We start from the raw sequence: 15373 nt of genomic DNA on the forward strand, positions 1-15373 counted from the left end.
CCCCTCTGCTTGTTGTTGATTTCCAGCTCCCTGGGCAGGGCTGATTTCCTACCATACAGGCACCAAGCCTGGAGGAATTTCTACTAGTGCAAAAAAACTGTGAGACACTGAATTACGTGTCTCAAAATAAGCTTTTTCCCAAACCTCGCAGCCCACCTCCATCACAAGGCAAAGGAATGAGGGTTTTGCATTCTCCCTGCATTTAGTTTTGCTTAGTCTTGTATCTTTTATTTTTACAGAGCAGAATTGCTCCCAAAGGGAGGCAGGGGCTGGTACAGCAGCTTTTTAAAACAGAATGTGGAGAGTGCCTGGTGAAAGGCATCACAGCCCAGATTTTCCAAGGCATCTTGGGTGCTCAGAGCCATGGACTTCAAGTTGCTGAAATGCCAATGGGAGGACTTAGCAGCAGGACTCACACAGCACTCTGGGCTGTGGATGGCTCTGCAGGAGCTCCCCATCCATCAGGCTGCTGCCACTAGGTGTCAGGAATGGCCAGCCCAGCCCTGCACGGAGCCCTTCCACCCCCATTCATCACCCCAGCCCAGCGCTGCACCCCACGGGCCAAGGGCAATGTGTGCCCAGGACCAAGAATAGCAGGAAAAACCTCTCCTGGGGCCACCAGCTCCTGTCACGGGAGTGCTGCTGCGGGGACTGTAATGGGATGAAAACAGATGACTGGGACTGGAGAAAATATGATGGTCCTAGTTCCTGTGAGATGCTGGGTATGCCCCAACTCCTCACACAGGATGGGGGGACTCACCAGCTCTCTGTAGAGAGGGTCCAAGGTGAACCAGAGAGCCACAGCGCAGCGCTGCCCTTTGGTGACCGCCTTCACCCCGTGGGGGTTCTCGCCGCCCGACGAGAAGCTGATCATCCTCCCACACTTGGGCTTGATGGAGGCCTGCAGGGAAACAGCACAGCCAGGCTGGCAAGGGACTGCACACGCTGGCTTGGCTGGGCTCACCATGCTCCAGGGCTTGGGAGCTCACTGGGCATCCCCTGCATCGCCCCAGGGCCTGGCGAGCTGCTCAGGGGGACGTGTAGAGCTCTGGGCATGGCTGGCAAAATGTGTGGGGTAAATAGGGAGGTGTGAAGCTTGCTCCTGCTGAGCAGAAATGGTGCAGAAAGGACATAATGGCATGGAGTCTCTGCAAAGCCTCTCCACAGGTGACCACCTAGAGCAAAATGGGGCCATGGCATAACTCCAGGGAGGTCCAGGGTGAGCCTGGCATGGCTGTGAAACACCTCTTTCTTTCTTCTCATGGCAGAGTCCACAACAGTCCTGCAGGACCTCAGGAGGAGAATTGCCAACCAAACCAACCCTTGGGCACTTAGGTAGACACAATCTACCCTCCAGCTTCTCCAGAGATCCCAGCATGGTGCCCAGACCTCTATCCAACCACAGAGTGGGTGCCCAGCTTCCTTAATGGCCCCAAACAGAGGTGAAGGCTCATGCCTGAGCCACATCCCTGTCAGGGTCTGATGTCCACCACTGTCACCCTCTCTGGAACAAGATACCTGCATCTGTATGGAGACACCAGTTCATGTTTCACCACGAGATGAGGTGGCAGCTCAGCAGTCCTCCAGGCCAGGGACAACTACCAGCCTTCCCTGCCTGCACTGGGTGTGGGGAGAACCCCTAATCCACAGGTTTACTGCTTGGCATGGCCTCTGGGGAGGGAGCACATGGTCTGTGCACTTCTGCAGCAGGACTTTGTATGGGCTTTTTGCCAGGTAGGAGCCACAGGCTGCCAAGGGAAGCCCAGAGCCCTGAGCATGGACTGCTGAGGAACAGCTTTTGGCCCAGAGCACCAACTCACTGTCACAGTTTTGGCGTCCATCTCGGTGAAAATGAACTCGCCACCTTCAAAATCTGCATTCATGTACAGGAGGGCACTGGGGAAGGAAGTGGGAAACCCTGGTTAGGAGAGCACTGGGGAGGTCTCAAGGCTGACCCCCACATCCCAGACAGATCCCACATTGCTCCACTAAATATGGGTGGGGGACAGCCAGAGGGAGAGAAGTCCCTGGGAGATTCCTTCCTACCTGTAATCCCGAAAGGTGTAGGCAGGAGGTTCCTTCCTCCTGAACAGATCCCACATTGCTCCACTAAGATATGGGTGGGGGACAGCCAGAGGGAGAGAAGTCCCTGGGAGATTCCTTCCTACCTGTAATCCCGAAAGGTGTAGGCAGGAGGTTCCTTCCAGCACTCATTGGCTTCGGGGTCCAAGAGGCAGTTGTCAGCATGGATGGGATGGCTCAGATCATTCCTGCGCTCCTGCTGGCCTAGGCAGGACCATGTGGAGGAAGGGGGAAGGAGAAGGGATGGATGAGATGGAAATGCCATGCTCTGTGGGGTCCCATCACAGGGTGGGAGCCTACCCTGACCCCACTCCAGGTGGTGTTCACAGGTGAGAGGAGGAAAGGAATGGCTGGGGAGAAAAGGCAACATCTGAAGACTCAGATCTGCACAGCTCTGCCTGTTCCCGGCTGCAGTGAAGTGAGATGGAGAGCTGGGGCTGGGGTGGAAAGGAGAAGGGACAAACATGAGGAGGAAAGAGAAAAGGAAGGAGAAAATAGGAAGAGTTGCAGATATAAAAACCAAGAGACATCCCAGAAATTATATTTTTTTGGGACAGCACTACCCACTTTTTGCTGCTTGGGATGCTGACTTTGCCCAGCCCTTGGCCACCAATTTAAGCATTTAGCAAAACAGAGCCACTCTGAGCTCATAAACCCCCATGGAGGGCTGAAGCCCTCCCACGCTCCAGTGCCAGCCCCAGCTCCTCACCGGAGAGGGCGGTGCGGCACACCAGGTGTGTGTAGGAGAAGTAGAGCGTGGAGTTGAGCAGGAAGTAGGACTGGACGATCCTGCGAGCCTTCTCACTGATGTCGTAGAACAGCCGGGCACTCTTCAGCGGGACACGGCCCTCGTAGCCATACTGGGCAAGGAGAGGGCCAAGGAGAGGTCAGTGTCATGTGCAGACTGGGAGGGAGGGCACGGGAGAGGAGGAAAAGGAGGGAGCTGTACCTTGAGGGCTTTGAGGACAGTGGCTCCTTCAAATCTCTCATTTGGGGTGTGGGGGGACGTTTTGCCCCTGTAACCATCTCCAGCCAACATGATCCCCTGGAAAACAGAATACAGATGAGGGGTGAACTGGTGTGTCAGGAGAGAGGGATCTGCAATGGGAGTACGTGGCAGTACAATATACAATGGCAGTACATGGCACCCTCTTCCCAAATCCCCCAGGGCTGCATTCACTGGGCCAGGTGAGTTGTGGTGGAAAGGTGCTGCAGCTCTCTGTGAGCACAGATGCAGGATATCAACCACCCCCCTCCTAACTGGGGGTGTTCAGGCACCCTCAGTCCCTTCCCAAGCTCAGTTAATGGTGAATGAGAAGGCTCAACCTGTGGATGAGCATCCTTTGGGTTGTTATAACATGGGGAAAGAGCTCTTTCTGCACAGGCTCTGTCCTGCAGCCCAGCATGGAGCAGCAGCTCCCATGCTGCAGTTATGAGTGTGCACTGGGGACAAGCATCCACCTGCTCTCCACAGGCATCCTGCCATCAGCAAGGCATGAACCCATGGTCTCCAGGGGCTGAGCACACCTTCAGCTGTCACACTCAGCCCAGGAACATTGCCCACTCACACTGGCCACCCTGTGCAGCTCCCGGCACTGCTCCTCCGAGATGACATTATCCAGCAGCACCCGCTGGGTGCCATTCAGCTGCTGAGAGTTGTAGACAAACTTCACATCGCTGTACAGCAGAGGGCCCCCTGAGGAGAGACACAAAACCATCCTGGTGAACATGCCCTGGCCTTGCTGACATCTAGTACAGAGGCTGGAGGCCAGCTGAAGTCACCCAGGTGTGCTGACAGGCAAAGAGCTCCACAGCAGAGAGCAGTGTGGCCTCCCATCAGCAACAAAAGAAACAGAAGCAATGGGAACACAAAGAGATGAAATCAATTTGCTGCAGGAGCATCAGCATTTTTCTGTCTTCTCAATAGCTGCCTTGCAAATGCAGGGACCACAGCCTGGAAGCACCAAACCCCAGTGGGACACAGGGAGAGACAGGGGCAGTGGATAACTCGGCTCTCCAGCCCAGCTGTCAACACCAATGTAGGCTCCCATTGCATTTGTGCTGTGTGGATGCTTGCTGCTGGCTTGGCATGCAAAGCCACCCTCTGCAAGTGTCATCAATGTTTTTTGTCTGTCATACACAGAGAAAACCTCACATGGTGCTGAGCTTGCAGCAAGCATTGCTCTTCCCCAAGGAGGAGGGCAGGCAGTGGGTGAGCCAGAGGACTCTCGGGATAATCCTCCTCCACTGAGGCAAAGGAGCTGCCATGGCTGTCCCTGCCACCCCTCACATCCTGCCTCTGAGCTGCCTCCCTCTGCCTGCAAGCTTTTTACGAGAAGTTTCAATGCATCCCCATCAAACTGGACTGATCAAAAAAAAACAGAGCAAGGCCCCTAAACCACCATCTTTTGAAGCCTCTTCCACGAATATCCTCAAAGAACGAAAAGGAAAGAAATTGTAACAATAAAAGCCTAAACCAGATGTCTCTCTCCAGGAAAAAAAATTAAATACATCTAAACTATGAAGAAAATTATTTGTTGTTACAGAAAAGCAATGAAATAGAGGAAACAGAGCTGCAGAGTGCCTCCCACCATGTGGCACAAGGCAACTTCTCTGTGACAATGCTTTTGTAACTTTTACTTTTCCTGTCTATTGAGTCAAAACTGTGTTCTTGGCAGGTCTCCTTGGCCTATGGAGGACACGTAAGCCCCACAAGCCCTGTTATTAGCTCACAGCTTTATTTCTGAAGAGTTAGGAAATGGAAAATATGGGACGTTTCTGGTGTTCACTGTGCTGATTTTGTTGCTCGATAACCACACTTATTGCAAATGTAGCTGGATCACAATCAGAATTCTCAAATCCATACTCCTGGCATGCTCCAACACAGGGCTGAGTCTTCCAGCTCAGCTGTTCTTCCCCAGCCATAAGCACAAGAGGGATGAGCATGGAAGGCATGGCTCAACACTTCCAACATTTCTCCTTGTTCCTCCCAGGGAACAGTTGGGCAGCTCTGTGCCATGGACACTGAGCCCTTGTCCCACACTGACAGTGTGCTTTCCTTGCCTCTGCCTGCTCTAAGCCCCAGCACAGAGACAGACATGCCTTCCTGTGTCTGTGCTCTGTGAAAAACACCCCAAAGAAACTGAGGAATTCTTTGGACTTTTGGGAGAGAAGGAATTGGCAGAAAGGAGGAAGGGGGGAAGGGTAGAAGTACAGAAGAGTACAAAATCAAAATAGACTTTTCTCTTTCGGCCTTTTCTTTTTCCAAGTAAAAAGAGAGAAAGAAAAAAAATATATCAGAGAAAGGCAGCAGCTGGATGGACAAAAATCCCAGTTTCTTTTTGATGGTTTCAGTTTTCTTTGTAAACAAAAATATTCTGCAAGTAAACCAGAATAAGAGCATAGAAAGAAAATAAAAACAGAAAGAAGGACTCTGAAATTACTTGGTTATAAACAGCAAACAGGCCAACAAATATAACTCAACCAGCTCTTGGCTTAAGCAAGATCTTTGGTATCTTCCTGTGGTAATTGTCTATTTTATGTACAGCTAGAGAAGGGATAACAACACTCTGAACACAACACTGAGCAGCTGGACACAACTTGGGCTGGGGAAAGCTGTGAAATTCCCCAAAAAGCGCTACCACCCACTGCATTACAGGGAGGTTTAATTGCCTGCTGCTGTGGAGCTGGCTCACTAGAGACACAAGACACCTCCTGGCTTAAGACCCTGTTGTTTTGCAGCAAGGACTCTGCTTTGGTGCTTGGCTACAATATTGTTTTTCAAAATTGTTAAGGGGAAAAATCCTGTCTTTAGTAGATGTCACGGTATTTTCTGTGGCTGCTGAAAATGTGCTGAAATCAGTTGAAATGTCTGCTGACAGGCTTATAAACAAGTGATTTCATGTGAGCTAAGACATGAAATCGTAAGCTTAGTCTGCAAAGAGAAGTGGTTGCTTGTATGGTGTGATCCAGCACATTTAGCAAAGCATCAGGACAGGCTGCTTCCAGCACCCATCCTTCTGCAGCCTGGACAACAGGGAACACCCTGATCTTAAAAGCACCTGGACAGAAGGCTACTGTTTGCTGGTTTGCTTTCTCCATGGTGAGAAAGACCCAGCCTCCCAGCTCCACATCTCAGGGCTCTGTACTGAGTAGCCCAGCAGGTGCAAAAAACAAGTCCAAGGGCACAGCAGTGCCCTGGGATCCACAGACCCAGAAATTCTGTGGCAGCACTTGTCTGTCTCTCAAACAAAACTTGAACTCCCTTGAACAGGAGTGGCCCTCACTGCTCTGTGGCCAGCCTTTACAGTCTGTAGTCTCTAGCAACAGGAAAAATATCCCAATTTTGTTGAGATATGTTCATCAGCCTTACCCTCCTTCAGCTCTCGATCTGGCTTTGGCATGGGTTTCTTTGTCAGGGACAGCCGGGGCCCATCCTCGGGTTCACTGCTGATGCTTGATGGGACACTGAGGAGCAAAGGAGAAGAGGAACATCACAACTTTGGCCACAAGTTCTTCAGCTTGCACTTCTGCTCCCTTTTGAAACTAACACACAAAAACCCTAAGCAAATCAGTACTTTGTACAAATGTCACAGCCATACAAGCTGAAGCACTCACCCTGTCCTGTGGCAAACGTTGCTTTTCTGGTAATGAGAGCAACAGTTTCCACCAACAAAGCACAGACACCGACAAATCTGACCAGCACCCCTTGCCTCAGCAATCAAGTTCTCTCTAGACCACTGCTGTTTTTGAGGCACTCAGCTAAAATAAGGTTCTCGTGGGAATGTTTGCAATGGCAAGGGGAAAAGGGCACTAATTCAACCAGGATGGTGTGCTGGGTGGGTGGGCAGTACCCCTGAGTGGCAGGCTGGTACCCCACCATGAGCACATCCCTTGATCCCACCCTGGGAATGGTGAAGCTGCAGCTCAGCTGTGGCTCACCTGTGCTCGTCCTGGCGGGCGCCGTACCTGTTCCAGTAGTTCTGTGGGAAAAGAGAACACAAACTTCTTAATTTAATGCTCCATCCAAAGCCAGGGCTTTACCTGCTCTGCCTGACTCCCACGGACATCAGCCAGCCTCTCTGGCTCCATCCCACATGACTTTGAGCAATGGCCTGAGTTAACCAGATTGAAAATGTGGACGAGGCTGTCTGTGCCTCTCCTTCACCCCAGGAATGCCTTCTTTGCTTTGCCATCCCCGTTTTCCTATAGGGAACAAACCAGGCCAGGACCCAGCTCCTGATTCACCTACACAGGGCTGGATTTACAGGAGAGGGGCAGGGTGGGGGGTCCCAGAGCTGAGAGGTGCTGGCCCAGCTCAGCCAGGCGTTACCGGCTCCGTGTAGGCGTATCCCAGGCCGGCCGCCGCCACGCGCAACAGGTGAGACTCCAGCTTGTGGCGCCGCAGCAGCGTTCTGGCTTCCTGCAAAGAGAGGGAGAACAGCAGCAGTAGCACATGCCCAGCTTTTGCAAGACAGTGGCAATGCACCTCTGCTTCAGGGGGGTTTGGTTTTCATGTAGTGCTGCAGATTGCTTCAGGTTGAGGGGTGCTTGGAGCAACCCCAGGCAACAAGGTTGAGCCACTCAATACACGACAGAAGGTGTTGAGCAACTCATTTAGGAGGCCTGAATCCCCAAAACACATGTCCATAGCTGGCAGAAACTCCTGAGCACCTTGGCGAGCCTCAAAATAGCTGGGCAAAAGGCTGGCCAGAGAAACCCCAGAATGAGGGCAAGTTCAGGCTGGTGGGGCAGGGACCCTGGCTGGGCTGTGCCTCAGTTCCCCCATGGAGCCCATGGCCTGGCCCTGGGATGCACTCAGAGCGCTTGGATGGGGGCCACAAAGCATAGACAGCTGGAAACTGTCCATCAGAGGGCTTTCTTTTGAATGAAAAATCTGCAAACAAAACACTGGTATTTCTCCTAGAAAACTATTGTGCAAAGCAAAAATAAATTCTTTTTTTTTTAACAGAAAACTTCAAAACACTGTAAACAATTAAATGTTTTCGTCAACTTCAAGGTTTTTTCCTTAGATTCATTTTGCGAGGGAAAACAACATTTTTTCTTGTTTTCCTTTTTTATAATTTTGCTTTTCTTTTTTAGTACTTTACCAAATTCACCTTGATTTGCCTGGAAGTCATGGAATTCCCAAAGGAATGGAAAAAACAGTTCCTGCCAACACTCTATTTATGGTGTGAGGGGAATGACCTGGGATGGGATGGGATGGGATGGGATGGGATGGGATGGGATGGGATGAACTTCTGTGTGGTGAGGAAGGCAGCCCCAGGGCCACAGATAAGGGCTGCCCAGACTGGAGAGGAAGCCTGTCCTGCTGGGTGATGGAACACACACAGTTTGGTTATTTGACCCCAGCCTAACCTCTCTGTGGTAGCTCAGCTACTGCCTGCAGAACAGGCTGAGCCCTGAACTCCAAGCTAAGAGACTTGAGAGCAATGCTGGGATCCCAGCCTCCCCTAGGAAAATATTTCTCAGCCCTGTCTGCAGAGATGCTGCCCTTTGCTCAGTTTCTGTGCATTCCTCCTCCGTGTGTCCTCCGGAGCACTGAACAAGAGGAGGGTTTGCACTGTTGGTCACTGCCCTCCCTGCCCTTGCTCAGGCTTTACTAGGCTGAAGTCCCCATTTAAAGCAGATCCTGTCCACTGGCTTCTCCTCCACACCAGTGACTCTGAACTTGCACCCTGAAAATCACCAGCTCAGCATCACCAGCGAGCCCAGCACTTCTGCTTCTCTTTTTAAAGTGGTCCCACTTGGGGAAAGCTGCCAGGCTGCTTTAATTTCCACCAGATTTCTTTGTTAAAGCCTCCCACAAGAGCTCTGAGGTGTCACTCACTCACCTTTCTGGGTTTGATGGTGGCTGGATCCACTGTCCCTTCCAAGAGACCCTCGTAATAACCTGCATTCTCCAGGACATCTTCATCATCCGGGTGGAACAGCAGGTAGGACTTGGCACACTCCAGGGCTTTTACGTAGTCACCAACTGGGGGCAACACAACAGTGGTCAGAGGGGCACAGGGGGCTCACACAGAGCCCCGGAGGGGACTCTGCAGGGAGGGAAGCACAGCCTGAGCTCCCCCATCAGCTGAAGCAGCAGCCCAGGATTTCATGGGGCTCTTTTGATACCTCTTTGTCTTAAGCACTCACTTCAGGAAAAGGAGTGCTTAAGGAAACTGAGGCACAGAAACATCAAGGAAACTGAGGCACAGAAACAAGACTTCTCTGCCATCATGCACAGACCAGGCCTCTTTGTCTTAAGCACTGCACTTCACCAGCAAGGAAACTGAGGCACAGAAACAAGACTTCTCTGCCATCATGCACAGACCAGATGGTACTCAAATTGTATCCTGCTGGATGGGCAGGACGTGGATACTGTCTGGCATCAAACTGCCTCTCTGTGCAGCATCTCTCAGGGCCCAGGGGTTTTCACCCACCCCAGAAAACCTCTAAGTGGGCAGAGGAAAAAAGAAGCCTGTACACCATACATGAACTGACTCCTCCTGCTTTCTTCCTGTTGTGTTGATGAATGAAGAATCTTTATGTTTTAATAGAAATTTTGACCCTTGCACAGTCTGCCCTTCTCAGCAAAGAGTTTTTAGCAAAAGCCTGAGAGAGCAGATTTCTATTTTCTTTTATGTAACAAAACATAATAAAATAGCATACAGAACCACACAACTGGCACGATTTTTTAGCACTGCCAACCCCTGACATTTTGCCATGTTGGCAACTCCTGTCAACCTTACTGTGAATCCTAAAATATTTGGTAATTGGCAAAAATTGGCATCTTAGGATACGCTTGAGCTAAGTCATGTATCTGTTATATATTAATTTAGAAAATATATCAGTTATCAGTTTGTTTCAGAAAATGTGAAACATATGAATCCCAAGGATTTTAATATTAAAAGGCAAATTAAAGGACCCTAAAAAAGCATGATTTATTTAAAGAATAGTAATGTTTAAGCTAAAGGTTGGGCTTTTAAAACCTGCCTGATGATCTAAAACACCTTCATAAAACTACTTCATTGTATTTCAGTCAACCTGACTTTTAAAGAGACAATTTCCAATGCCTCTTTTGAAGAGACAATGCCCAACTTTTGAAGAGACAATGTCCTTTGCTTCTCTTTCAGACCATGCCTCTGCCTCACTGCACTGAAGATATCAGGGGAAAAGAGCCTTACTCCCACGTGGAACAGCTTGAACCTGCACAAAATGAACAGAACCCAGCAGAGCTGTGGGGAGCAGTGCAGTGCTTTACCTCTGTAATAGGCAAACTGCAAGTAGTCGTAGTGGAGGGGAAGGAAGTTCTCGATGGGCGAGATCCGGCCCGAGCGCGTGGCCAGCTCCCGGACGCAGTCGTGCTTGCAGGCCAGCACCTGCATGTAGTGATCTGCCAGGAAAAGAGCGAGAGGTGGTCTGAGCTGAGGGGATGGTCATGGTGCCCAGACAAGGACAGACAGAGGTTCAAACTGCTGAGCTGAAGGATGTGCAACTCACACTGCTTTGGCCTGGCAGGTGAGTGTTGTCCATCATGCACAGACCAGATGGTATCCAAATTGGATCCAGCTGGATGGGCAGGACGTGGATACTGTCATGCATGGAGGGAAAGAGCACAGGCTCCTTCCCAAAGCCAATTTGACAGAGTTGTAGTTATATTTTTGCCCCCTTTAAGGAATGCCTTCCTCCTTCTCTCAACTGCAGAGGGAGCTTGAGCATCTCTTTAGTGCAGCAGGAGCTGCTGCTGCAGGTGGCAGGTAGCACTTCAACCCCAAGAGACAAACACAAAGCAAGCAGAGAGGTGAAGACAAAGTGATCACATGTGCTGCCACACGAAATCCAGCTCCAGACTCCCTTCCTTTGGCTCATCCTTAATCCTCTCCTTTCCTGCAGCAAGAAAGCTCCGGAGGGCACAGAGGTTTAGCTAAGAGGGGTTGGTGCAGATTCTCAGCATGGCCAAGCAAGGCCAGTCTGAAATGTCCAAGGTGCAAATCTGGGCAGCAGAAATCCCCCTGTTTGCTGCTTCTCAAAGATGAGGCATCCCCTAGGGAATCACAAGCACATGGTAAACATGTGCCATTAACAAAGTTTCTTGACTAGTGGGACTCCACGGTATAGGTGTTGTACCAGCTGTACAATTTCAAAGCCAACACTGACATCTGATTCCATTTTGGAGCCTTTGCTGCAATGTACTTACAAATCTAATTTGCTTGCTCTGTCTCTGCACACAATTAAAAACCTTAAGAAACAAACACAGGCTTGAAAATAATCACATGCTCGGCTACCAAAGCATTTCTTAGAGCTGCCATAAAAACCGCCTGAGGAATTTGCAATGAAATCAAGTGGAAACTCAGAACAGTGCCTATGTGCTCTTGACAGGTAGCCTGAGTAGTTATCTGACTTACCATGCACATCGAGGGTATTACATTAGAAAAGCAAGAAGGGAAAGGACATAAATCATATTCTTGTAATTTAAACCTGTTTAAGCATCCTAGATCTGAAATAATCAATCCATCGCTGAGAAGCACTGCTTTTTCTTGGTACTGTAATCAATTCACTGAAATATATCTGTCCTTGGGGGGAAAAGGTGAGAGTGTTTCAACCCCAAAAAGCAGCACAGCAAATTAGTTAGGGATTAGAAAGAGAAATGAGTTTTGAAAAAACCTAAACTCTCGTTTTCTTGGTATATTGCATGTTCCTATCCCTACTGAAACATCTGGGCCTGAGTGCCTTGGACCAGGAGTGAACTTTGGATTATGCTGTCCTGGAAGGAACCACCTAGTTTCCTACAGAAAAGCAGTTGCATCAAGGACCTTATTTCCCTCCCTCAACTCCATGTTCCTTTGGGTGCCTGAATGGTCCTGGGGTTTGGGGTGTTATGGCCAGGCACACATGGCCAAGCCTCAGCACTTGCAGGGACCCTCTGGCTGTTGTTCCCCCCAGGTGATGTCCTGCTCTGAGCACCACCACACCATGACCCTGTCTGTGCTCAGGAAGGGCCAGCACAGAAACAGCTCAGCTCACTGGGGCTGAACTCAACTTGGGGCTGTACTCAGCTGTTTGTCCTGTTTGAAGAGCAGCAGCTCTCAGTGAGAAGGATGCTGGGTTTGCTTTGCCACTGAAGGCTGCTCTCTGGATGGGTGTCCTGGTGCTCTGGTCAAAGCTCTGAAAGCAGGCCTGATCAGCTGACAGCCACACTGGTACCAAGTCAGCCTTTCCAACACTTCTATTTTTTGCATGGGTAAACAAACCCCACCAGGGCAGCTTCCCATCCGGTATGCTGGTGGTTTCTCCTCTTGGTTGTTTCAATTGTATTTCCTGTCTCGACACAAACAGAATTATGCAAACCCAAAAAACATTCTGCATCTAAGTGAAGTATTTTCCACATAAGAAGCAAGATTTCAGGGCTTGATGCAACTCCAAGACCATAAGCAGACAAATAAGATTTCTGTCACCAAACAAACCTTTATTTATTGCTCTTCCTTCCCTTACGACTAATTAAATCTAATCTCATTTCCACTGAGAATGAACTGTTTTAATCCTCTCTGGCTCAGAGCCACACATGCAAATCTGAAGATTACACAGCAATGCTCAATTCTCTCCAGAGATTTCAGTCAAGATCATAATTAGGTGGGCCTCCACTAATGACAAATGCATCCTTTTGGATGGGGAGAAAATCCATGTTACGAGCCTTTTTGGCAACTTTCCTGGCCACTTGGAGCATGGCCAAGGGAACTCTGCTGCTCTCTTCATATGCTCTCAGAAACAGAAAACAAAAACAAAGGCCAGCCATGTCTAGGTTCCAGGGAGGTGTGTGAGACTGTGTACAGGGGAAACGGAAGCAGTTTACGATAAAGCACCTAAACTTCCAGCTCTAACAGCAAGCTGCAAATGCTCCACACATCTGGAAATGCAATTCTTCTAGCCCAGCTTCTGTTCAGGACCAAAATGAGATATTCTAGCTCACCGTCTTCTGAGTCTGCACTTTCTGGGCTTCCAGGTGCCTCCTGCAGTGTTACTCACCAGCAGCAGAGATGGAAGAAACTTCAACAAATCCAGCCAATGACCCAAACTCCATAACTAAAAACATTTCAGGGCCAAGGATGAGAACTATAAACATGCAAAAAGATCTCACCTGCAATAGCTTCGTAGAGACCAGCCTTGTAATCCAGGTACTCGTGCTCCTCAAATCTCTGCGGTCCCTCGCACATGACCTGGCAATCCTCATCCTCGGAGTAGTATCCCTTCAGGGCACGCTCCAGGAATTCAATGGCCAGCTGGTACTCCTCCCTGTCATAGTGCCTCACCCCAGCACTGTAATCCTCCTGCAAAGCAGGTGGGCAGAACACAAAGCATGAGCAGGCCATGCTGCCTGGAGCACAGCATCCTGCCCTTGCCACTGCAGATGCTTCTCAAAAGAAGGTACAAGGGGACTGGGACAGGGACAGGACAACCTCCCCAAATACCTATCAGATATAACCACTTGTACAAATCATGTTTAAGCCATCAATAGACTTTTGGACCAGTGGAACCTAATAAACCTGCCTAAATGCTCTTCTGAACTCCTCCATACTTAGGGAATCCTCAGTGCCACTGCTAAATTATGCATTATATTAAAAATAATTTTTTTGTTTGGTGTCTTTGTTGTTTTTACCCTCCCACCAAACAACAACACTGAATGCCAAGAGAACAGACTGGTCATTTTTCAGAATGGCCCCTAATGAGCACCTCCATCAATTACACCCAACAGCCACTCCTGCTCCCTTGAGTCTTGTGAAATTGGGAAGTTGGGGGTGGCCCTGGCATTTGACTTGGGCTTTTGCTGTGTGGAGGTGGAAACAGCTGACACTCTCCTGCCTGCCACTCTGCACCCTCACCACCACAGCCACCCATGTGCATGTACCCTGCCTAGGTGGGAGAGCTCAGGTCAAAAGAAACACACAGGAGCCAAGATCTGTCATGGAGGAAACACAAGGGAGCTGAGATGTCATGGAGGCTTCCATCAAAGCTGTCTGCTGGTGTGTGTTCACAGCCATGGATGACCCCACAATTCTCTGAATAGAGGGACCAGGCTGGGGATGTAGCAATCAAACAAGGAGCAGAGTGCCTAGAGAAGGCAGGAGCAGGCTTGCATTAAGGGAAAATGCTGAAAGGGAGAGTTTGTTTTTCTGTATTTGCAAAAATTTCCCCATTCATAGATTAATCTCTTTTGTCCTCCTAATCTCTCATCTCCAGACTTCCTGATACTTTAGTTGGGCAGCCTCAGACTCACCATGTGCTGCCTGGCCTCCTGGTCAATCAAGCTGACTTTCCCTGACGTGGTCTTGTAGTTCTCCAGGTCCTGCTGTATCTCCATGTGCTCAGGGTTTGCCATGAAGAAGGTGTGAGCTGCATTGGCTGCCTCCTCCAGCTTGTTCAGCTGTAACAAGGTGAGAAAGACCAAGTGAGACTGGCGATGTAGAAAGTAAACACAGCAGTTTGTGCTGCATCCTCTGACACCCTTTTGACACCACTGGATTGGGAAATGATGGGATAACCAAGGAAAACCTGAATGCAGAGGCTAAAGAAAAAAGCTGAATTGAGAGGAAAGCCCCATGTAAGTGAAATGGAAAGAGCTGGAGCTCCTGAGAGCCAGACAAGTCACTGCAACAGGATCTGTTAGTGATGGGATCCAGCCTGTCTGTTGGTGATGGGATCCAGCCTGTCTGCTGGTGATGGGATCCAGCCTGACTGCTGGTGATGGGATCCAGCCTGTTGGTGATGGGATCCAGCCTGTTTTCCAGCAGCACATCCTCTCAACTCAGCTACTCCAACCCCCTGCACAGTCCCAGGTGGAAAGATGCTCTCATGACATATGAGGTGGAGAGAGAAGGGGAAAGCAGCTGCAAAGGCTGCTCTCTCTACAAGCCTTGGAACCTGAGCTATGTCCAGGCTGAGGATTCTGCTTGGAGACAGAGACTGAGGACCATTTATCAAGCTCAGCTGTGTATAGCTGGAAAAGGCCAGACTCTGCTGATGGTGGCAGAGGTATAAAGAGAGGCTTATTTTGATATACCAAATTATTTTGGGTCTAGAGAACTGAGACCAGACATCAGTTTCACCCTGGAGAAAGCCTCATAAACAAAGAGAACTGCTAGTATTGAACACATCCATGGCAGCTGCTGGGAGCATCAGGAGCAGAACAGATGTTCAGGTGAAACCTCTGCACGAGCTAGCAAGAGAGAAATCACTAAAACACTTGCTTCTGAAAGAAAGCCAACACCACTGAGTACCAGCAAGCTGC

The 15373-nt window shown here is 49.7% G+C and overlaps 1 protein-coding gene across 2 annotated transcripts in view; it reads right to left on the minus strand.

Annotated features, from left to right (window-relative positions):
• The window catches only part of P3H2 (prolyl 3-hydroxylase 2), a 65383-nt gene that overhangs the window by 2193 nt on the left and 47817 nt on the right, over nt 1-15373 (minus strand). The window contains exons 2-14 of one of the 2 annotated variants that reach the window (XM_039713788.1): nt 14363-14509; nt 13226-13415; nt 10352-10483; nt 8937-9079; nt 7415-7504; nt 7024-7064; nt 6455-6549; nt 3651-3778; nt 3032-3127; nt 2792-2942; nt 2169-2286; nt 1821-1896; nt 761-901 (exon numbers count right to left, since the gene is read on the minus strand). In XM_039713788.1, coding sequence (XP_039569722.1) covers nt 761-901; nt 1821-1896; nt 2169-2286; nt 2792-2942; nt 3032-3127; nt 3651-3778; nt 6455-6549; nt 7024-7064; nt 7415-7504; nt 8937-9079; nt 10352-10483; nt 13226-13415; nt 14363-14509 — 1548 coding nt within the window. The other variant, XM_039713789.1, reaches the window with a different exon arrangement.

This window comes from Passer montanus, unplaced genomic scaffold (assembly GCF_014805655.1).
Source record: "Passer montanus isolate IOZ18808 unplaced genomic scaffold, ASM1480565v1 scaffold29, whole genome shotgun sequence".
Taxonomy (NCBI): domain Eukaryota; kingdom Metazoa; phylum Chordata; class Aves; order Passeriformes; family Passeridae; genus Passer; species Passer montanus.